Raw genomic sequence first — 24,873 nt, forward strand, 5'->3', positions numbered from 1 at the left:
CCAAACCTGACCATTCTGGATTGTCTTTAAGCAGAGGAGTCAGGTCATTGAGGCATTTTGAAGCAACGGCAAGAAATTGTTGTGAAATGAATGATTCAGTTGAATCTGTTTTCTTTGTATAGGCCTACATAGCCTGTGTAGTTTATGCCTGTTTCCAAACTAAATTATACATTTAGTTTACACATAATTTCATAAAATTCAAGTACTTTAACTGTCATGCCTAAAGAATAGGTATTTCAACTAGGGGGCCCCCAATCCCCAAAAAGGAAATACAAATTATTTATACAGTACCAGTCAAAAGTTTGGACACACCTACTCATTCCAGAGTTTTTCTTTATTTTTACTGTTTTCTACATTGTAGAATAATAGTGAAGTCACCAAAACTATGAAATAACAGATATGGAATAATGCAATAGCCAAAAAAGTGTTGAACAAATCAAAATATATTTTATATTTAAGATTCTTCCATGTAGCCACCCTTTGCCTTGATAGCTTTGCACACTCTTGGCAACTGCAATATTTTCTCTACTCCTCATGGCAAAATGTGCAGAATTCCAGGAAATGAACTTTAAAACTAAAATGTTCTATGAAATTGATAAATTCTCTCTGCCGTCACAAGTGGGGCCACTGAAATATTTTCCCGCGGGGTGGAGGGTCCCCCAACCAAATCTCGCTTAGGGCCTCCAAAAGGCAAGGGAACTCAGACATACGGGTGATTCATTTAGCATAAATCAATATCCATGGCCATAACCGTAATGCATTATTTACTGAAATACTAAAATAGGCATTTGGATTATTATTGATAGCTATGATATAATGGCTATATGCCAACATGGACTATAACATTTGCATTAGGTTGTACTTATTCAGTCAGCAATTTCAATGTATATTTGAGGGAGATGTATTGATAATTCAGTTACCTTGGCAGCAAATACGTTTGTGGTGCCTTTGAATTTCCAAATTAGAATTAAACATAGAAGAATAGAAGAATGACTACCAGTTCCTGTGTTGTGTGTTGAAATATGTTTTTTTTTTCAATGATAAAAGGACAAGACATTACAGATGATACTACCACTGCTCTTGAAACAGAGAAAGAGCAAGTTGGTCTAAAAAAACACAGGCTAAGAGCATTGGACGGATCAACCACAAGCAAGAAAGACAAAAGGGCACAATGAGCCATGAATCATATGCTGCTGTCACCCGACCCCAAGCCATAACCGCATCCTTGTGACTTTGTTTTTACATTATGTAATGACTGCTAGCCTAGGCCTGCTTTCCTCATCATTATGCCCCCATTTTCAAACATTGTTGTCTTCTAAAATATTTTCTGAGCAGAGAAGGGTATAACAACACACAAAATGTCGGGAGGACCGTACAAGCGGAGCACCCAAGGGTGTGAAAGATTCATGGCGGTGCCTGGGTGAGTGGAAGAGACACTTTGGAAGGAGCTCAAATATTCACATACTGAGATTTCCACATTAGCAGTAGTCATTGAGGCTAAATAAACATGACACTATCATATTTCCTGCGTCATCTCCTTAATCACACACCCCAAAGAAGAAACAATAAAACATTTTAGGAATGAAACCACAATCACAGCGGCAAAGTTGTCGAGGAAAAGTGAGTTGATTTGATTTTCATTGGGAACTAGAAATAATTATAAACAAATGTAAAGGCCCCAATTCACACCCCTGAGGGACATCGTTTGCTTAATGCTTTTCATGTGCATTTTCAATAGATTGAGCAGGACTGGTTTCATAAGATGCAGCTCACTGTGTTTCAGTGCTTTAACATTTAATCCAAACTGGTTCAATACATATATTAAAGCATTTTGTCCTTTCCCACACTATGCCCTGTGGCGAACGTTAGGGGCCATTTTGAGTTCACATCAGAAAGGGGTCAAAAGCATTTAAACACATTGCACAGTGACATTTCTGTTGAATGCTTGCACATCAACTCTTAACTGAGAAACAACTGTATTGTCTAGAACATGTTTTTGCTTCAGGCCTTCTAACTTGGAGAAGGTATTGGGTGCACCATGGCCTTAGGAGTTCAGTGAACAACAAACTCTGGATGATTTCAATACACGTTTATGTGGAAATTAAATCAATGACTTTGCATACATAGGCAGAGCACTGACTAAAATTAGTAACTGATTAACTTTTGTTGCAAAGTTCATATTTGTATATAACGAAGAAAATACATGTTTTTTGTTGTTGTTGCTTTGATGATGTTATGATCTCGTATCGATAGAAGGATATCCAGATTAGCAGGGCCGGTAGCCCAATGGTTAGATCATTGGGCCAGAAACCTGTAGGCCGCTAGGTGAAAAATCTGTGGATGTGCAAGGCACTTAACCCTAATTTCTACAGGGTGATAATGGCAGACCCTGGCCATGACCCCACTCTCCAAGGTTGTCTAAGGAGAGGTGGGATATACAAAATCCACTTGACCAATTCACACATGCATATTAATACACGTGTGAAATAGGACAAATATAAGCTCCCACCAAATTATTATTAGATCCTCATCCCAATGCAGTCCACCAAAACAAGGACTATTTATTCATTATGAAAGCACTAACATGCCTACAACAGCATCCATATTAATCAAGTAAGAGAAAAGCAGGTTGTCAAGTTTGTCAAGGAAAATAAAATCATACTAATAATGCATTGTATAATTCTTCACTAATTTCCATAAAGCATGTTTAATGCTCACAGCTTGATGTGATTCATGCTTTGTAAACCTGCACCATCGGTCATTAAACCTATAGTTTATAAAAAGTTCTGCATGTATTATAATGGACAGTGACATGTGAGTCAGTTGCCCAAAGCTTCAGCAGAAGTCAGAGGCAGATTTAGCCCTTTGGTTAAAGAGACTGACAGAATGGCAAGATATGGGACAACACACATAGGAAGGGAAAGAAAGGAAAAAAATCATCCTGCCTGGGAAGAACTGTATTAATGCCAAGCAAAACACCCTTTGGGTTGGAAACACACACACACACACACACCAGTGGAGGCTGCTGAGAGGAGGGCGGCTCACAATAATGGCTGCAACGGAGCAAATGGAATTGCATCAAACACATGGGAAACATGTGTTTGATGTATTTGATAACATTCCACTAATTCCTCTCCAGCCATTATCACGATTCCATCCTCCTAAATTAAGGTGCCACCAACCTCCTGTGACCCACAGCCACCCACTCTGTCTTCACACAGACACCAACACAAATCCTCAAACAAACATTCTGTACACAATACAACACAGGTTCCCAACACACATAATTAAAGTATAAAGACAGCCATCAGCACAAGCAAACCCCATACATACTTTTTGGTGCACTGTGTTTGTATGATCTTGTTGGTTTAATGCACAGACACAGGTTACCATACCACCCACTCTCCTCTCCCTTTGAAAGACACAGACACAGGTTACCATACCACCCACTCTCCTCTCCCTTTGAAAGACACAGACACAGGTTACCATACCACCCACTCTCCTCTCCCTTTGAAAGACACAGACACAGGTTACCATACCACCCACTCTCCTCTCCCTTTGAAAGACACAGACACAGGTTACCATACCACCCACTCTCCTCTCCCTTTGAAAGACACAGACACAGGTTACCATACCACCCACTCTCCTCTCCCTTTGAAAGACACAGACACAGGTTACCATACCACCCACTCTCCTCTCCCTTTGAAAGACACAGACACAGGTTACCATACCACCCACTCTCCTCTCCCTTTGAAAGACACAGACACAGGTTACCATACCAACCACTCTCCTCTCCCTTTGAAAGACACAGACACAGGTTACCATACCACCCACTCTCCTCTCCCTTTGAAAGACACAGACACAGGTTACCATACCACCCACTCTCCTCTCCCTTTGAAAGACACAGACACAGGTTACCATACCAACCACTCTCTCCCTTTGAAAGACACAGACACAGGTTACCATACCAACCACTCTCTCCCTTTGAAAGACACAGACACAGGTTACCATACCATACCACCCACTCTCCTCTCCCTTTGAAAGACACAGACAACCATACCAACCACTCTCCTCTCCCTTTGAAAGACACAGACACAGACGACCATACCAACCACTCTCCTCTCCCATTGAAAGACACAGACACAGGTTACCATACCAGCCATTCTCCTCTCCCTTTGAAAGACAGACACAGGTTACCATACCATACCACCCACTCTCCTCTCCCTTTGAAAGGTGGCAAACTTTAACATTCCCTGATTTAGCAGTACAGTAGTATCCTCCTCACCATATGTGTGTGTACAGCGTTTGTGTGTGTGTACAGTGTGTGTGTACTGTGTGTGTGAGGGTGAAATTACAAAGCAGTATGGGGTTAATTAGATGTTGAGCCCCACATATCTTTTCTCTGAGCCACCCAGGGTGAGGCACGTCTGCCTTTTTCCATCCCCAATCTCACACCCAAATAAAATACTCTCCAGCCCTGCCGAATCTCTTCCCTCTCTGTTGCTTTCCCTTCTCTCACCCTCTCTCCTCTCACTCCCTCTCTTTCCCTTCTCTCACCCTCTCCTCTCACTCCCTCTCTTTCCCACTTCCACTTTCCTATATCTCTCTTTCTCCCTTGCACTCAACTCCCTCTCCTTCCCTCTACCCTATTTATCTTCCTTTCTTTCACCATCTCTCTCACTCGCAGCCTCTCAGATGTTGGCTTCCATGCCTGGGCTACTCCAGCCAACCAACAAATGTGAAATTTAAATCAGGCAATTTTTGGCAGAGATGTTTTCTGCCCCAGGAGCAGAGTTGGAGAGCCCAAAAAGCTACCTAACTAGGTCTTAGGTCACTCACTAAGATTTTGGGATGCATTCATCTTTTCAAAAAAAAAAATGTTTAACTATTTACATTTAAAAAGCATGAGAGAATTGTTTTCACAGTGTGTATCAGTAAATAGTGAGAACTAGAAAAATGAGGTTAAATAGCGCTTTGGAATGAATATGAAATATTCATGAATCAAATTTGAATTGTTTAATCTTCAAATGCATAGCTCCCCTGAATTTGGTAATGGCATAGGCTACACTCAGCAGTATTTTGGATACATCTTAATAGGGATTTTAAACTATTGAAACCTGGGCTATATTTTGATGTTGTTGACAAGGCATTGTGTCAATCAAAACAAGACAGGAAATTATTTTTAGGAGACAAAGTATGCAAGCACCTCATCTAGCACAACAGAGGAACCTAAGGAATGTACCAAGCATTTGTAGTACTCATGCCTGCATAGCCCACTCTGTTTCAATTGGACTTTTACAGCACTGCAATACATTTGAATTCTTCTTCCTTCAGTGCGCATTTACACTTACTATTATTCTCAAAGGGGAACATTTCCATGATGAATGGTTTGAACATAACTCAAGTCTCCCCACAAGTTAACTTTCTGCTAGATATGCTTGGGAAGTTGGAATATTCCACTATCTATTCCCTCTGACATTGTGTTTTTCTTTGAACTGGAATTATATTTCAAGTTTCACCTCTTCCATGTGTCAACCACTGTTCTGTGCCACAAGGAACGTTACATATCACATAGTTTGAGAAAGAAGAACGATTATTGAAAGGTGACAAGGTAATTTGGAACTGCCCATATTCAATTGGAAGTGGCTGTAACACCCTGATCTGTTTCACCTGTCTTTGTGCTTGTCTCCACCCGCTCCCGGTGTCACCCATCTTCCCTATTATCCCCAGCGTATTTATATCAGTGTTCTCTGTTGCCAGTTTGTTTTGTTCATCAAGCCTACCAGTGTTTTTCCCCTTGCTCCTGTTTGTTTCTAGTTCCTGTTTTCTAGTTTTGACTATTCTGCCTGACCCTGACTGCCATTCTGTACCTTTTGGACTCTGATCAGGGTTACCGACCTCTGCCTGCCCTTGACCTGTTGTTTTGACTGCCCCCTGTTCTAGTAATACACTTTTGATACTTTGACACTGTCTGCATCTGGGTCTTCCCTAAAAAGTGATAGCGGCAACCTGTCATATTTTTGAGTGGGTTATGCTCATTCTAACATCTGATCCTCAGAGTACTGTACCTGAAATTCACATGACTCTTGTCAAATTGAGAATGACAAGGTAAAAGTTTTACTTTTATGATTGCTGATGAAGCCATAAATCTCAGCACTTTGAGGGAGAGCTTAGAAGACTATTTCACATTCACTGTGCATCAAAAAGTGTTAAGGATTTCAAAATGTCCACCTATTCTCATCAGAATTTAATTTTTAAAAATCACACTAAAGCATTCCTTATAAGCAAGGAAACGCTGATGATTTCCCAATTACTGCATATGGTATCTCTACAGTCTCCTCTTGTAAAGTCAAACACATATGTGAAACTGGAGGGAGGTATCCCTAAGGTTAGAGAAGCAGCCAGGTAGTCTGTATTCCACAATAGATCTATATCTATTGTGTATTGTGGAATATTGTGGAATTCTATTTCTCCTGTGGAGAAATAGAAAGCTTGCAAAGTTGCAAGAGTGCAACTTAAATCTTCCACTTCATTCAAAAGTTTTCTGAGGATTGACAATGCATGGAGATATAACTAGAAATGATTTGGTTGACCGTTTTATCTGTGGATTATTGTCGGAGTTGAGGACCTTGTTCATTTCAGGTAAAATAACAACAACATGTTTATATACCAGGACAAATTAGATAGCAACAGCAAGCTAGCTAGCTAAATTGCCATAAATGTTTAATGCTTTTCGACTTGTCCCCAAATTAATATCATTGGTTCAGAGTTTGTTTGATGTTTCAACCTGCGTGTCCTGATCGCGTCTGGTGTGGGGGGACAAAATCAGCACGTGCCTGTGTGGTCTGGTCAGCACGTCATGACAATTCAATCAATGAACACATATGTTAGGCAAGTTCAAAAATAATTTAATTGCATTAAGTTTAAATCATAAAAAATGAAGTCATAACTGCTCTATTGTTAAAGTTAAGCTGTTGAACATTCTTATCTGCCCTGTGCAGGGTGTCATTCTGAATTAAAAACAGCAAATACAGGTTATGAATACAAAGTATTTGTATTTCAAGTTGTAGAGTAGACAAACCCAAACAAAAAATAACATCTACTGTTAATGACACATTGATAGAGTGAGCATAAATATTTTGTTAAAGGTTTGGTAAGTGCAAGTTTTCTTAGTGTTTGGCTGACTTTGGAGTGTGAGATATTAACACCTCAATAACGTGAAAAGACAAACAATAACACAATGGCCTTTGGCGTGAACAGTAACTGTTACACTGACTATTCCTCTGTGCAGGAAACGTCTAGCCCTTTCCACTGCGACAAGATGAGAACCAGCAGTCACTTCCAGGACCAGCATCTGGTTCAGTCTGGTCTCAACACACTGCCTTGCTGTGTCTCATGTTTTGGATGCAGGTCCGACCCAGGTTGGCCCCCTCCAGGAGCAGGTCTGACAGGCGGTCCAGGCCCACACAGGTGGTGAGGGGGGTGATGAGGCCGTAGAGCCCCCCCAGTAAAATACTGACTGGCCAGGCTATGATCAGCAAAATCACCAGCCACATGATACTCCAGAAACACGACCCACAATTGGCCATCCTAGTCTGGGAGAAAGAGAGAAGGGGGAAAAGTATTTAAATGTTTCAGTCAATTAACAAATCAATCATGAATATAGACAATGTGCGTCACACAAAGATGGAATTTGCTGAGATGACAGAAAGAAGACATTGTTAGGCAAACTTTTGTCTATTGTATTGATCTCTAGGTAATAGATAAATAAAGAAAAACCCATGAATGAGTAGGTGTGTCCAAACTTTTGACTGGTACTGTACATCACCCATACAAATATCAATGGAGGTAAATCATCCAAAGATTATGACTCCATGGTCAGCATTGCCTCCCAGCCATCAGATCAGATACACAGTGTAGTGTGCTATTTATGGTGATTCAATCAGAGGATATAAACTCTCTAGCTGCGTTTACACAGGCAACCCAATTCTGATTTTAAAAAATTACACTAATTTTGATCAATCAGACCAGCTCTGAAAAATATCTGATGTGAATAGGCCTTGATGTAATTGGTCAAAATTGCAATTCGTAGAAAAAATATCAGAATTGGGCTGCCTGTGTAAACGCAGCCTCTGACACCCCCATCTGTAGTTGAAGAGTGTCAGATTGAGCGCGCCCAGTTGATCTGGATGTACTTGTCTGGATTTACTGAAGCATAATAAGATAACCAATCCCCCAACCCCTGTCCCTACCCATTGGGGTCAACAGGGAGTCCACTCCTACACTACAGAAGAGTTAGTGGACCTGACACCTTGTTCACTCTCCTAATGCATTTTATAGGAGTGGAGGTGAACAGCAAGAACTAAGCACTCATTTGGGTTCAGTGTATATCAGACTCATGGATCTGTAACTGCAGATGCAAATAGTATAAACTTTATTCAATTCCATGGTCTTACCTAAAATACATTCTTCCAAGAGCTCAGTGGCTGAAGTACAAACTGTCAGACTGGTGAGTGTAAAAGCCAACAACCAGATATACTTGCATGACCGTTTAAACTTTATGAGGTGGGTTGTTCCACCAATTCGGTGCCTATTGAGAAGTGTAACTTGGAGAATATTTTTTAAAATATTTCATCCAATTTTAACATTCATAAAGAGCACATGTATTTTCAACTTCATAAAGAAACACATTTTCCCATCTCAAGAGGTTACATAAAGAAAATACTGTAGTAAGTGCCAAATAAAGTTACAGGGGGAATCAGTAATACATCTCCTTGGAACAGGGGGAATGGAAGCTTGTTGTGTGTAACAAGGAGTGGCAATGGAACGCAAGCTTCACCCCATAAAATGTATTATTGAAACATTTCTAGCCTGGATAACAGGCTAGATAACAGACGTGTTATACTCAAAACAAGTATAAAAACAATAGAACTAGTTCACCTGTGTCACGATCGTCGTAACTTTGTATAGAGGACCAAGGCGCAGCGTGATAGAACGACATCTTCTTTTTATTTTGAAGACGAACAAAAACAACAAACAGACGACCGTGAAGCTATTCAAACAAATAGTGCTGACACTAAACACTACACATAGACAATTACCCACAACAGTCTAATGCCTATGGCTGCCTTAAATATGGCTCCCAATCAGAGACAATGAATGACAGCTGTCTCTGATTGAGAACCATTCAGGCAACCATAGACTTACCTAGACACCTACACTCAACACAAACCCATACACTGTACTAAACCCCCGATACCATAGAACCACCACAGACGAGACAACTATACACAAACATCCCCCCTGTCACACCCTGACCTAACCAAAATATTACAGAAAATAAAGATAACTAAGGCCAGGGCGTGACAACCTGCTTTTACAATATGATTGACTATTAGATGTTCAATTAAAACAATATTTTAAAAGGAATAGTTTCACCATATTAAAACAAGAGTTCAGTTCACATATAAGGGTTGACCTTAAAATGAGGGACAGTTGTAAATGAATCACTAAATCACACAAAATAAATATTAATATTCAGAAATGGCTATCAAAGCAACAAAATAACTAGTGCTTTAGAATATAAAAACTATCTTTTTGGTATTTGTTTCATTAGTCCATTGCTGACATGGTCTCAAAATGTTTTGCTTGTCACCAATCAAGTTTTAAAGATCTATAACTTTCAAAATATAAAAATCATCACCGTATGAAACTGTGTTTTGAAGTCATAGAGGGTGCACGGAGGGACATGTCAAAATGCTGAATTTTCACACTTTAGCAAGTCTTTAATCATATAAAAAAATCTGATTTATTGAATTCTCCAGGTCTATATTTAAGGGCACTTCAGTTAGCCAAACAGACTTCAATATTGGTGCACAATGTCTTTACGTGATACAACCGGTATTGCGCACATTCCCGCCCACTTCCCGGTCTGTTCTGTGTAATATCCTGTTGTGATGGGGCAAACTGTGTGATGAGATCAGCTGCACTCGAGGTTATCTCGTGCTTCAGGGAACACCCCTTACATGAGACAATACTAGCCTTCAGAAATACTCTACTACTTTTTCCCTGGATTAAATATTTTGATTTAAAAGATAAACGTACGCAATAAAAAAAAGACTTTTACACATTGAAGCAATATAATAATATTTGACATATGCCTGTGGAAAGCACAACATCCAGAGGATAAAACAGACCCTTAAAAGACGTGGAGATAAAATGCAGTTAGAATACTGCCTTTGCACATGACATATGAAAAGGAAAACAATATTAGTTATACTGCATGTAGTTAGAGCTAGTGACACATCAACAAATGGCAACGGTTAGGAGGTAGTTCAAGCAAAGTAGAGAGCTATGTAAACCCATATTGGGGAGAGTCCCTGTCGAGTGAGTATAAAATACATGTTCACCTTCAGATGTAGCAAGTTTGAATTATTTGAGAAAGTGAGAGCCCGTTTCTCCTCTTTGCCTGTGGAATGGATATCCCCTCAGTCTCAGTTTAGTTCCTGCTTGGAGCTGCCAAAGCCAAGTCAGTCTGTATGAGTGGCCTCCTCCTTCCACTTAACGCTAATTTGCTGCAACAAGGTAGTCTCTACTAGGGTAAACTGCATGCCAGGGAGGACAGCTGAAGATGAAGATAGTTGGTCATTTGTGGAGGGTTTCTAGAGGGAGGATATTACACAATGTGTACCGGTCGCTCAATAAAACAGAAACCTGGTTGTTGTAGGTTGAAAAACAGTTTGTTGAACATGCAGAAGCATTGTACAGAAGAATCTGGGGATTTACAATCCAAGTCTACACTTTTAAGGGATTATTTGTAATATGCATTACTTCCTGGGTTATGATTTATAACTGACACAAAATATACATACAGTATCTACTGTAAGCTGAGTAGAGTACATCTGCTTTAGCTTTGATGTCGCAGAGACTTTGAAAGCTAACAAACATTTATACAGATTAAACCATCCACTTCAAGTGGATTGACAATTGATCCCTGTTTAAAGTATACTCCTTTTTAAAAGAGTTGGTTACAATTTCACCCTCCAGAAGAGACAGAATAAATAGTACAGAAAATAATATGGCTAAACTCCAATGTACTGATAGAGGAAAGACCAATTTTCTTGGAAGAAATGTATAAGGAAGGTAAAATGCAAATAAAGTCAAATTACAATATGTATACAAAAGTATGTGGACACTCATTCAATTTAGTGGATTCGGCTATTTCAGCCACACCCGTTGTTGACAGTTGAGCGCACAACCACGCAATCTCCATAGACCCAACAATGGCAGTAGAATGGCCTTACTGAAGAGCTCAGTGACTTTCAATATGGCACAGTCATAGGATGCCACCTTTCCAACAAGTCAGTTCATCAATTATTTTCCTCTGCTAGAGCTGCCTTGGTGAACACTAAGTGCTGTTATTGTGAAGTGGAAACGTCTAGGAGCATCAACGGCTCAGCCGCGAAGTGGTAGGCCACACAAGCTCACAACAGGACCGCCAAGTGCTGAAGCGTGTAAAACTTGTCTGTCTTCGGTTGCAACACTCACCACCGAGTTCCAAACTGCCTCTGAACAGTTCTTGTGCTGACGTTGCTTCCATCGGAAGCTTCATGAAATGGGTTTCCATGGCAAGATCACCATGTGCAATGCCAAGCGTCGGCTGGAGTGGTGTAAAGCTAGCTGCAACTGGACTCTGGAACAGTGGAAATGCGTTCTCTGGAGTGATGAATCACACTTCACCATCTGGCAGTCCGACGGACGAATCTGGGTTTGGTAGATGCCAGGAGAACGCTACCTGCCCCAATGCATAGTGCCAACTGTGAAGTTTGGTGTATGAGGAATAATGGTCTGGTTCGGGCTAGGCCCCTTAGTTTAGTGAAGGGAAATCTTAAAACTACAGCATACAATAACATTGTGGACGATTCTGTGCTTCCAACTTTGTGGCAACAGTTTGGGAAAAGCCCTTTCCTGTTTCAGCATGACAACGCCCCCGTGCACAAAGCAAGGTCCATACAACAATGGGTTTTCGAGATCGGTGTGGAAGAACTTGACTGGCCTACACAGACCCCTGACCCCAACTCCATTGAATACCTTTAGGATGAATTGGAACACCAACTGCGAGCCAGACCTAATCGTCCAACATCAGTGCCCGACCTCACAAATGCTTGTGGCTGAAAGGAAGCAAGTCCCTGCAGCAATGTTCCAACATATAGTGGAATGCGTTCCCAGAAGATTGGAGGCTGTTGTAGCAGAAAAGGGGAGACAAACTCCATATTAATGCCCATGATTTTGCAATGAGATGTTTGACTTTTGGTCATGTAGTTAGTGTATGTCACACAAGCGATTAACAAAAGACCTCAGACTGGGGCGAAGGTACAGCTTCCAACATGTCAAAGACCCTAAGCACACAGCCAAGACAACGCTGGAGTGGCTTCTGGACAAGTCTCAGAATGTCCTTGAGTGGCCAGAGCCCAGACTTGAACCTGATCGAACATCTCTGGAGGGACCTGAAAATAGCTGTGCAGCGACGCTCCCCATCCAACCTCACAGAGCTTGAGAGGATCTGCAGAGAAGAATGAGAGAAACTCCCTAAATACAGGTGTGCCAAGCTTGTAGCGTCATACCCAAGAAGACTTGAGGCTGTAATCGCTGCCAAAGGTGCTTCAACAAAGTACCGAGTAAAGGATCTGAATACTTATGTAAGTGTGATATTTCTGTTTTTGCTTTGTAATTATGGGGCATTGTGTGTAGTTTGAGGGTGAAAAAACATCAATTTTAAAATAAGGCTGTAACGTAAGACAATGTGGAAAAAGGCTCTGTATATACTGCACAGTACAAGTCAAAAGTTGACACACCTACTCACCCCAGCTTTTTTCTTTATTTTCTACATTGTAGAATAATAGTGAAGACATCAAAACTATGAAATAACACATATGGAATCATGTTGCATCATGCACCAAAAAAGTGTTAAACAATTCAAAATGTATTTTACATTTTAGATCATTCAAAGTAGCCACCCTTTGCCTTGATGACAGCTTTGCACACTCTTGGCATTTTCTTAACCAGCTTCATGAGGATTGCTTTTCCAACAGTCTTGAAGGAGTTCCCACATATGCTGGGCACTTCTTGAATGATTTTCCTTCACTCTGTTTTCCAACTCCTCCCAAACCATTTCAATTGGGATGAGGTCAGGTGATTGTGGGTGATAATAAAAAATAAATACAAATATTTAAAAAAGGGGATTAGAAATTATGCAAGTAATGTTATTTGATAGAGTTCAATTCTATCTGCTAATTTCAAAGCCGACCCACCCCCCCCCAAAAAAATTCTATGTCTAAACAGCCTTTGAAGACACTGTAAATTACAACAAAACTGTGCAACATATCGTGCAACATATTGCTCTCAATAAGAACCATTTCCCTGATTCCAAACCATACTGTTTCTCTAGCTAGGCTGCCTACGTGTCTGTTGAAACACCACGACTGTACTGTGGCTTGGCCTTGAGCAGCTGTGGACGCGACCTCTCCTCTCCTCTCAGACAGTGGGGGTGTAGTGTGGGGGAGGATAATGGCATAGCCTGGAGTATGTAATAGCTAGTTAACCTCTGGTGCATGATAATGTCTAAATTCCCAGTGTGTGTTGTTAGCCTGCAGACTGTGGCCTATCCATGCTACCAGGACCAACGAGGATTACCCATGGGAGTCAGGTCAGGTTAGGCTCCGATCCACCACCACAATCTCAGTGAACTGTGTCACCGCGTACCTTTGTTTCCAAACACTGATATTGACACTTTGTTATAGAGTGGGGTCGTGTAGTCATTTATCTGAAGTACCGGCTCCCCTCCCAACATGGCTTCATGTGCAGGGTGACTGACCTATAAATGCAGCTTAGCAGCAGCTCTTCCAACTGCTATTGGGTAAGCCAATCAGATTGACATATCCCAGTGTGTAACAGCTAGACCACACCGGCAGTCACGAGTTATGAAGGGAGTCAAATTCCACAAGACCGTTTAGTCATGGTAGCTATGATGCTGCTAATGGTCATTAGTAGCCTACCAAACTTGCTAACTGCCTGGTACTCGGCACTCTATTGTCCCTCTAATCACTTTCACATCAATGCAAATGGTTTGAAAATCTATTCAAAAACTTCATGAGAGCACATGAACTTATGTTGCACAACATTTCTATAGGCTATGTAATTGCGGCGAAAAAAAGTGATGGCCTCTAAAAGAAGAGGAGGATTCCATCAGCTTTCTATCAGCTAGGCCTACTATATTTATTTCTCAACTTTCTTAATATTAAGCACAATGCTAATATTTATAACAGGAGTATATCCTACCTGGCTGGCATGAAAATAAACCACGGGGAAAAGCGTCCTTCATTCGCTATTTAAGTGCATAGCTGACAGGTTTTTCCGGCTATATATTATAACTTGTGAACGATGCCCAGCATAAGAAACAGTGGCAGTTTTTTTGTGATTTGTTAGAATCATAGGTAGGGATAGGAAAGGAGAGAGAGAGAGCGAGAGAGAGGTTGGGATAGGAAGGGGGAGAGGTAGAGAGAGAGAGGTAGGGATAGGAAGAGAGAGAGAGAGAGAGAGGTACGGAGAGGAAGAGAGAGAGAAAGAGGTACGGATAGGACGAGAGAGAGAGAGGTAGGGATAGGGAGAGAGAGAGAGATGTTGGGATAGGAATGGGCTAGGAAGAGAGAGAGAAAGGTAGGGATAGGAAGAGAGAGAGAGAGAGAGGAAGGGATAGGAAAGGAGAGAGAGAAAGAGGGAGGTAGGGATAGGAAGGGAGAGAGAGAGAGGTAGGGATAGGAAGGGAGAGAGAGAGGTAGGGATAGGAAGGGAGAGAGAGAGAGGTAGGGATAGGAAGGGAGAGAGAGAAGGGTAGCGATAGGAAGGGAGAGAGAGAGGTAGGGATAGGAAGGGAGAGAGAGAGAAGTAGGGATAGGAAGAGAGAGAGAGAGAGGTAGGGATAGGAAGAGAGAGAGAGGTAGGGATAGGAAAAGAGAGAGAGAGGTAGGGATAGGAAGAGAGAGAGGTAGGGCTAGGAAGGGGGAGAGAGAGAGGTAGGGCTAGGAAGGGGGAGAGAGAGAGGTAGGGCTAGGAAGGGGGAGAGGGAGAGAGAGAGGTAGGGCTAGGAAGGGGGAGAGGTAGGGATAGGAAGAGAGAGAGAGAGAGAGAGGTAGGGATAGGAAGAGAGAGAGAGAGGTAGGGATAGGAAGGGAGAGAGAGAGGTAGGGATAGGAAGAGAGAGAGAGGTAGGGATAGGAAGAGAGAGAGAGGTAGGGATAGGAAGAGAGAGAGAGGTAGGGATAGGAAGAGAGAGAGAGGTAGGGCTATGAAGGGGGAGAGAGAGAGGTAGGGCTATGAAGAGAGAGAGAGAGGTAGGGATAGGAAGGGAGAGAGAGAGGTAGGGATAGGAAAAGAGAGAGAGGTAGGGATAGGAAGAGAGAGAGAGTTAGGGATAGGAAGAGAGAGAGAGAGGTAGGGCTAGGAAGGGGGGAGAGAGAGGTAGGGATAGGAAGAGAGAGAGAGAGAGAGAGGTACGGAGGGGAAGAGAGAGAAAAAGAGGTACGGATAGGAAGAGAGAGAGAGAGGTAGGGATAGGGAGAGAGAGAGAGATGTTGGGATAGGAATGGGCTAGGAAGAGAGAGAGAAAGGTAGGGATAGGAAGAGAGAGAGCGAGAGAGAGAGGAAGGGATAGGAAAGGAGAGAGAGAAAGAGGGAGGTAGGGATAGGAAGGGAGAGAGAGAGAGGTAGGGATAGGAAGGGAGAGAGAGAGGTAGGGATAGGAAGGGAGAGAGAGAGAGGTAGGGATAGGAAGGGAGAGAGAGAAGGGTAGCGATAGGAAGGGAGAGAGAGAGGTAGGGATAGGAAGGGAGAGAGAGAGAAGTAGGGATAGGAAGAGAGAGAGAGAGAGAGGTAGGGATAGGAAGAGAGAGAGAGGTAGGGATAGGAAAAGAGAGAGAGAGGTAGGGATAGGAAGAGAGAGAGGTAGGGCTAGGAAGGGGGAGAGAGAGAGGTAGGGCTAGGAAGGGGGAGAGAGAGAGGTAGGGCTAGGAAGGGGGAGAGGGAGAGAGAGAGGTAGGGCTAGGAAGGGGGAGAGGTAGGGATAGGAAGAGAGAGAGAGAGAGGTAGGGATAGGAAGAGAGAGAGAGAGGTAGGTATAGGAAGGAAGAGAGAAAAAGCTAGGGATAGGAAGAGAGAGAGAGAGAGGTTGGGATAGGAAGAGAGAGAGAGAGGTTGGGATAGGAAGGGGGAGAGAGAGGTAGGGCTAGGAAGTGGGAGAGGGAGAGAGAGAGGTAGGGATAGGAAGAGAGAGAGAGAGTGAGGTAGGGATAGGAAGGGAGAGAGAGAGGTAGGGATAGGAAGAGAGAGAGAGGTAGGGATAGGAAGAGAGAGAGAGGTAGGGATAGGAAGAGAGAGAGAGGTAGGGATAGGAAGGGAGAGAGAGAGGTAGGGATAGGAAGAGAGAGAGGTAGGGATAGGAAGGGAGAGAGAGAGTGGTAGGGATAGGAAGAGAGAGAGAGGTAGGGATAGGAAGGGAGAGAGAGAGGTAGGGATAGGAAGAGAGAGAGAGAGGTAGGGCTATGAAGGGGGAGAGAGAGAGGTAGGGCTAGGAAGAGAGAGAGAGAGGTAGGGATAGGAAGGGAGAGAGAGAGGTAGGGATAGGAAAAGAGAGAGAGGTAGGGATAGGAAGAGAGAGAGAGTTAGGGATAGGAAGAGAGAGAGAGTTAGGGATCGGAAGAGAGAGAGAGAGGTAGGGCTAGGAAGGGGGGAGAGAGAGGTAGGGATAGGAAGAGAGAGAGAGAGAGAGGTAGGGATAGGAAGAGAGAGAGAGAGGTAGGGGTAGGAAGGGGAAGAGAGAGGTAGGGCTAGGAAGGGGAAGAGAGAGGTAGGGATAGGAAGAGAGAGAGAGGTTGGGGTAGGAAGGGGGAGAGAGATGTAGGGTTAGGAAGGGGGAGAGGGAGAGAGAGAGGTAGGGATAGGAAGGGAGAGAGAGAGAGAGGTAGGGATAGGAAGGGAGAGAGAGAGAGAGGTAGGGATAGGAAGGGATAGAGAGAGAGAGGTAGGGATAGGAAGGGAGAGAGAGAGAGGTAGGGATAGGAAGGGAGAGAGAGAGGTAGGGATAGGAAGGGAGAGAGACAGAGGTAGGGATAGGAAGGGAGAGAGAGATGTAGGGATAGGAAGGGAGAGAGAGATGTAGGGATAGGAAGGGAGAGATAGAGATGTAGGGATAGGAAGAGAGAGAGAGAGAGGTAGGGATAGGAAGAGAGAGAGAGAGAGGAAGGGATAGGAAAGGAGAGAGAGAAAGAGAGAGGTAGGGATAGGATGGGAGAGAGAGAGAGGTAGGGATAGGAAGGGAGAGAGAGAGGTAGGGCTAGGAAGGGAGAGAGAGAGGTAGGGATAGGAAGGGAGGAAGAGAGAGGTAGGGATAGGAAGGGAGAGAGAGAGAGAGAGGTAGGGATAGGAAGGGAGAGAGAGAGAGGTAGGGATAGGAAGGGAGAAAGAGAGAGGTAGGGATAGGAAGGGAGAGAGAGAGAGAGAGGAAGGGAAAGGAAGGGAGAGAGAGAGAGGTAGGGATAGGAAGGGAGAGAGAGAGAGGTAGGGATAGGAAGGGAGAGAGAGAGATGTAGGGATAGGAAGAGAGAGAGAGAGAGAGGTAGGGATAGGAAGAGAGAGAGAGAGTTAGGAAGAGAGAGAGAGAGAGGTAGGGATAGGAAGGGAGAGAGAGAGAGACAGGTAGGGATAGGAAGGGAGAGAGAGAGAGAGAGACAGAGAGAGAGGTAGGGATAGGAAGGGAGAGAGAGAGAGGTAGGGATAGGAGGGGAGAGAGATAGGTAGGGATAGGAAGAGAGAGAGAGAGAGAGAGAGAGAGGTAGGGATAGGAAGGGGGAGAGAGAGAGGTAGGGCTAGGAAGGGGGAGAGGGAGAGGTAGGGATAGGGAGGGAGAGAGAGGTTGGGATATGAAGGGGGAGAGGGAGAGAGAGAGGTAGGGATAGGAAGGAAGAGAGAGAGAGGTAGGGATAGGAAGGAAGAGAGAGAGAGGTAGGGATAGGAAGGGAGAGAGAGAGGTAGGGATAGGAAGGGAGAGAGAGAGAGGTAGGGATAGGGAGGGAGAGAGAGAAAGGTAGGGATAGGAAGAGAGAGAGAGAGAGAGGTAGGGAAAGGAAGAGAGAGAGAGAGAGGTAGGGATAGGAAGAGAGAGAGAGAGAGAGAGAAGTAGGGATAGGAAGAGAGAGAGAGAGAGAAGTAGGGATAGGAAGAAAGAGAGAGGTAGAGATAGGTAGAGAGAGTTAGGAAGAGAGAGAGAGAGGTAGGGATAGGAAGGGAGAGAGAGAGAGAGAGGTAGGGATAGGAAGGGAGAGAGAGAGGTAGGGCTAGGAAGGGAGAGAGAGAGGTAGGGATAGGAAGGGAGGAAGAGAGAGGTAGGGATAGGAAGGGAGAGAGAGAGAGAGAGGTAGGGATAGGAAGGGAGAGAGAGAGGTAGGGATAGGAAGGGAGAAAGAGAGAGGTAGGGATAGGAAGGGAGAGAGAGAGAGAGAGGAAGGGAAAGGAAGGGAGAGAGAGAGAGGTAGGGATAGGAAGGGAGAGAGAGAGAGGTAGGGATAGGAAGGGAGAGAGACAGAGGTAGGGATAGGAAGGGAGAGAGAGAGATGTAGGGATAGGAAGAGAGAGAGAGAGAGAGGTAGGGATAGGAAGAGAGAGAGAGAGTTAGGAAGAGAGAGAGAGAGAGGTAGGGATAGGAAGGGAGAGAGAGAGAGACAGGTAGGGATAGGAAGGGAGAGAGAGAGAGAGAGAGAGAGAGAGAGGTAGGGATAGGAAGGGAGAGAGAGAGAGGTAGGGATAGGAGGGGAGAGAGATAGGTAGGGATAGGAAGAGAGAGAGAGAGAGAGAGAGAGAGAGGTAGGGATAGGAAGGGGGAGAGAGAAAGGTAGGGCTAGGAAGGGGGAGAGGGAGAGGTAGGGATAGGGAGGGAGAGAGAGGTTGGGATATGAAGGGGGAGAGAGAGAGGTAGGGATAGGAAGGGAGAGAGAGAGGTAGGGATAGGAAGGGAGAGAGAGAGAGGTAGGGATAGGGAGGGAGAGAGAGAGAGGTAGGGATAGGAAGAGAGAGAGAGAGAGAGAGAGAGAGAGAGAGAGGTAGGGAAAGGAAGAGAGAGAGAGAGAGGTAGGGATAGGAAGAGAGAGAGAGAGAGAGAGAAGTAGGGATAGGAAGAGAGAGAGAGAGAGAAGTATGGATAGGAAGAAAGAGAGAGGTAGAGATAGGTAGAGAGAGTTAGGAAGAGAGAGAGAGAGGTAGGGATAGGAAGGGAGAGAGAGAGAGAGAGGTAGGGATAGGAAGGGAGAGAGAGAGAGGTAGGGATAGGAAGGGAGAGAGAGAGAGGTAGGGATAGGAAGGGAGAGAGAGAGGTAGGGATAGGAAGGGAGAGAGAGAGGTAGGGATAGGAAGGGAGAGAGAGGTAGGGATAGGAAGGGAGAGAGAGGTAGGGATAGGAAGGGAGAGAGAGAGAGAGAGGTAGGGATAGGAAGGGAGAGAGAGGTAGGGAAAGGAAGGGAGAGAGAGGTAGGGATAGGAACGGGTCTGGCAGTGAGCTGGTTGAAGGCAGTGCTCAGCTCAAAGCAGTTCTGGAACAGACCGACCCAGGCAAAGATGTACAGGCCCAGCCTGGACCTGGCTACCACTAACCGCCTAACATCCCTGTGGATAGAGAGATACATATTACATTTCAGACCACGTCATTGAATCAACAAAAAAAAACAGCATTGGCAGTTGGCATATATTGAAATTGGAAAGCAGAGAAGGGGACAGATATGAGAGAACAAGAGACAAGAGACTAGAGGAAGCAGCAAACGTGAGGAAGAAATCCAAAACTAGAGGGAGGGGTGGATGGAGAGGAGAGAAAAAGAGTGAGAGAGGAGTGACAAAGAAGACTGGGGGGTGAGAGAGAGAGGGGGACAGAGAGAGACAGAGACAGAGAGAGAGACAGAGAGAGAGAGAGAGCGAGAGACAGAGAGAGCGAGAGAGAGTGAGCGAGCGACAGAGACAGAGAGAGAGTGAGACAGAGACAGAGAGTGAGAGAGACAGAGACAGAGAGTGAGAGAGAGCGAGAGACAGAGAGTGAGCGAGAGACAGAGAGAGAGAGAGCAAGAGACAGACAGAGCGAGTGAGAGAGACAGAGAGAGCGAAAGAGACAGAGAGAGAGAGTCAGAGAGAGAGAGAAAGAGAAAGACAGAGACATAGAGAGCTTCCCTGATGTCTGGAACCAGGGGCTCATCTCCCCTATCCACAAAAGTGGAGACAAATCAGACCCCAATAATTACAGGGGAATTTGCGTAAACAGTAACTTGGGAAAGGTTTTCTGTAGCATTTTGAATTCAAGAATTCAAACCTTTCTTCAAGAAAAAAATGTAATAACTAAATGTCAAATTGGCTTTCTCCCTAACCATCGCACTACGGACCATATATACACCTTACACACACTAATTAATAAACACGTCCACCAAAAAATGGAGCGCAAAATCTTTGCTTGCTTTATTGACTTTAAAAAAGCATTTGATTCTATTTGGCACGAAGGGCTATTCTACATAATTCTTCAAAGTGGTCTTGGTGGTAAGGTGTATGACTTAATTAATAAAATGTATGTACACAGAAAACAAGTGTGCAATAAAAATCAAAAACCAAAGAACAGAATTCTTTTCACAATGTCGAGGTGTGAGACAAGGCTGCAGTTTGAGTCCAAATCTTTTCAACATTTATATCAATGAATTAGCAGACATGTTGGACCCTTCATAGATAACCCACCCAACTCACACCCTGACCATACTAAAATAAAGAAATAACAAAAGAACTAAGGTCAGAACTAACACCCGCAGAGCATTGTATGCAATAAAAATTTAATTATTCAAAATCAACATCCCAATTAGAATTTGGACCAAAATATTTGACAGTGTAATCCTACCAATAGCTCTTTATGGAAGTGAGGTTTGGGGGCCATTCAATAAACTGAACTTTAAAATGTGGGACAAACATCCAATTGAAGCCCTACATGCAGAATTCTGTCGGAAAATCCTACAAGTCCAGAGAAATACACCAACTAATGCATGTAGGGCAGAATTGGACCGCTTTCCAGTAATAATGAAAATACAGAAAAGATCATTAAAATTTTGTCTACATCTAAATTCAAGTCCAAATTCGAGTCTGCAATTTAAAGCACTTCAAACCCAAGAGCTGAGCCCAGAAACGAGCCCTCTCAGTCAGCTGGTGTTGGACCTAACCAACCAAGCTGACACCAGCACTGCTTCAAAAGAAAGAATTCCAATAAACAAAATCATGAACCAATCAAAGGACTCATATATACAACGTTGGAAAAACGAAAAACAAAATCCCAGAGCCGACTAAATTGCTATCTGACCCTAAACAGAGAATATGAATTGGCTGATTATCTCTACTCTGTCAGAGATACGAAGCAGAGACAGATCCTTACCAAGTACAGGCTGAGTGACCACCGATTGGCAATAGAAACCGGCAGACATAAAAAGACAAGGCTACCCAAAGAGGAGCGTGTATGTGGTCACTGCAAGACAGGGGAGGTAGAAACAGAGATGCACTTTCTCCTTTACTGTGATAAATATTCCTCACCAAGAGATTCATTATTCACAGAAATGACTACATTTATTCCAAATTTTAATTTATTTAACCCAGAGGAAAAACTAAAAATACTCATGGGCAAAGGAGCAATGGCTGATGGCCTTGAAATAGAAGCTGTTTTTCAGTCTCTCGGTCCCTGCTTTGATGCACCTGTACTGACCTCGCCTTCTGGATGATAGCGGGATGAACAGGCAGTGGCTCGGGTGGTTGTTGTCCTTGATGATCTTTATGGCATTCCTGTGACATCGGGTGGTGTAGGTGTCCTGGAGGGCAGGTAGTTTGCCCCCGGTGATGCGTTGTGCAGACCTCACTACCCTCTGGAGAGCCTTACGGTTGTGGGCGGAGCAGTTGCCGTACCAGGCGGTGATACAGCCCGACAGGATGCTCTCGATTGTGCATCTGTAGAAGTTTGTGAGTGCTTTTGGTGACAAGCCGAATTTCTTCAGCCTCCTGAGGTTGAAGAGGTGCTGCAGCGCCTTCTTCACAACTCTGTCTGTGTGGGTGGACCAATTCAGTTTGTCCGTGATGTGTACACAGAGGTACTTAAAACTTTCCACCTTCTCCACTACTCTCCCGTCGATGTGGATAGGGGGGTGCTCCCTCTGCTGTTTCCTGAAGTCCACAATCATCTCCTTTGTTTGTTGACGTTGAGTTTGAGATTATTTTCCTGACACCACACTCCGAGGGCCCTCACCTCCTCCCTGTAGGCCGTCTCGTCGTTGTTGGTAATCAAGCCTACCACTGTAGTGTCGCCCGCAAACTTGATGATTGAGTTGGAGGCGTGCATGGCCACGCAGTCGTGGGTGAACAGGGAGTACAGGAGAGGGCTCAGAACGCACCCTTGTGGAGCCCCAGTGGTAAGGATCAGCGGGATGGAGATGTTGTTACCTACCCTCACCACCTGGGGGCGGCCCGTCAGGAAGTCCAGGACCCAGTTGCACAGGGCGGGGTCGAGACCCAGGGTCTCGAGCTTGATGATGAGTTTGGAGGGTACTATGGCGTTAAATGCTGAGCTGTAGTCGATGAACAGCATTCTCACATAGGTATTCCTCTTGTCCAGATGGGTTAGGGCAGTGTGCAGTGTGGTTGCGATTGCGTCATCTGTGGACCTATTGGGTCGGTAAGCAAATTGGAGTGGGTCTAGGGTGTCAGGTAGGGTGGAGGTGATATGGTCCTTGACTAGTCTCTCAAAGCACTTCATGATGACGGAAGTGAGTGCTACGGGGCGGTAGTCGTTTAGCTCAGTTACCTTAGCTTTCTTGGGAACAGGAACAATGGTGGCCCTCTTGAAGCATGTGGGAACAGCAGACTGGGATAAGTATTGATTGAATATGTCCTTAAACACACCAGCCAGCTGGTCTGCGCATGCTCTGAGGACGCGGCTGGGAATGCCGTCTGGGCCTGCAGCCTTGCGAGGGTTAACACGTTTAAATGTTTTACTCACCTCGGCTGCAGTGAAGGAGAGCCCGCAGGTTTTGGTAGCGGGCCGTGTCAGTGGCGCTGTATTGTCCTCAAAGCAAGCAAAAAAGTTATTTAGTCTGTCTGGGAGCAAGACATCCTGGTCCGCGACGGGGCTGGTTTTCTTTTTGTAATCCGTGATTGACTGTAGACCCTGCCACATACCTCTTGTGTCTGAGCTGTTGAATTGCGACTCTACTTTGTCTCTATACTGGGACTTAGCTTGTTTGATTGCCTTGCGGAGGGAATAGCTACACTGTTTGTATTCGATCATGTTTCCGGTCACCTTGCCATGGTTAAAAGCATTGGTTCGCGCTTTCAGTTTCACGCGAATGCTGCCATCAATCCACGGTTTCTGGTTTGGGAATGTTTTAATCGTTGCTGTGGGTACGACATCGTCATTGCACTTTCTAATGAACTCGCTCACCGAATCAGTGTATTCGTCAATGTTGTTGTTGGACGCAATGCGGAACATATCCCAATCCACGTAATCGAAGCAGTCTTGAAGCGTGGAATCAGATTGGTCGGACCAGCGTTGAACAGATCTGAGCGCGGGAGCTTGCTGTTTTAGTTTCTGTTTGTAGGCTGGGAGCAACAAAATGGAGTCGTGGTCAGCTTTTCCGAAAGGAGGGCGGGGCAGGGCATTATATGTGTCGCGGAAGTTAGTATAACAATGATTCAAGGTTTTACCAGCCCTGGTAGCACAATCGATATGCTGATAGAATTTAGGGAGTTTTGTTTTCAGATTAGCCTTGTTAAAATCCCCAGCTACGATGAATGCAGCCTCAGGGTGTGTGGTTTCCAGTTTACAAAGAGTCAGATAAAGTTCGTTCAGGGCCATCGATGTGTCTGCCTGGGGGAGGATATATACAGCTGTGATTATAATCGAAGAGAATTCCCTTGGTAGATAATGCGGTCGACATTTGATTGTAAGGGTTTCTAAATCTGATGAACAGAATGACTTGAGTTCCTGTATGTTGTTATGATCACACCACGTCTCGTTGATCATAAGGCATACACCCCCGCCCCTCTTCTTACCAGAATGATGTTTGTTTCTGTCGGCGCGATGTGTGAAGAAACCAGCTGGCTGCACCGACTCCGGTAGCGTCTCTTGAGTGAGCCATGTTTCCGTGAAGCAAAGAACGTTACAATCCCTGATGTCTCTCTGGAATGTTACCCTTGCTCGGATTTCATCAACCTTATTGTCAAGAGACTGGACATTGGCGAGTAGTATGCTAGGGAGTGGAGCGCGATGTGCCCGTCTCCGAAGCCTGACCAGGAGACCGCTTCGTTTGCCCCTTTTTCGGCGTCGTTGTTTAGGGTCACCGGCTGGGATCAGATCCATTGTATTGGGTGGAAGGCAAAACACAGGATCCTCTTCGGGAGAGTCATATTCCTGGTTGTAACGATGGTGAGTTGACGTTGCTCTTATATTCAGTAGTTCCTCCCGACTGTATGTAATGAAACCTAAGATTACCTGGGGTACCAATGTAAGGAATAACACATAAAAAAACAAAATACTGCATAGTTCCCTAGGAACGCGAAGCGAGGCGGCCATCTCGGTCGGCGCCGGAAGTACTAGCCACTTTATATTATATAATGATTACTTACCCTACATTACTCATCTCATATGTATATACTGTACTCTATACCATCTACTGCATCTTGCCATCTTGATGTAATGTATCACTAGCCACTTTATATTATATAATGATTACTTACCCTACATTACTCATCTCATATGTACATACTGTACTC

General features: G+C 44.2%; 1 protein-coding gene across 2 annotated transcripts in view; it reads right to left on the reverse strand.

Moving 5' to 3' along the window:
* Positions 1 to 6,897: 6,897 nt before the first annotated feature.
* Positions 6,898 to 24,873, reverse strand: part of LOC129813045 (uncharacterized) — a 121,831-nt gene continuing 103,855 nt past the window's right edge. Inside the window, exons 1-2 of one of the 2 annotated variants that reach the window (XR_008753101.1) lie at positions 12,992 to 24,682; positions 6,898 to 7,595 (exon numbers count right to left, since the gene is read on the reverse strand). Coding sequence is in view for 1 of the 2 variants with exons in the window: in XM_055865192.1 (XP_055721167.1) it covers positions 7,591 to 7,595 (5 nt within the window). In the remaining variant the exon portion in view is untranslated. Of the gene's footprint in view, positions 7,596 to 12,991; positions 24,683 to 24,873 lie in introns of those variants that run through there. The other variant, XM_055865192.1, reaches the window with a different exon arrangement.

The sequence above is a fragment of the Salvelinus fontinalis genome, chromosome 16 (assembly GCF_029448725.1).
Source record: "Salvelinus fontinalis isolate EN_2023a chromosome 16, ASM2944872v1, whole genome shotgun sequence".
NCBI classification, from domain to species: Eukaryota; Metazoa; Chordata; class Actinopteri; order Salmoniformes; family Salmonidae; genus Salvelinus; species Salvelinus fontinalis.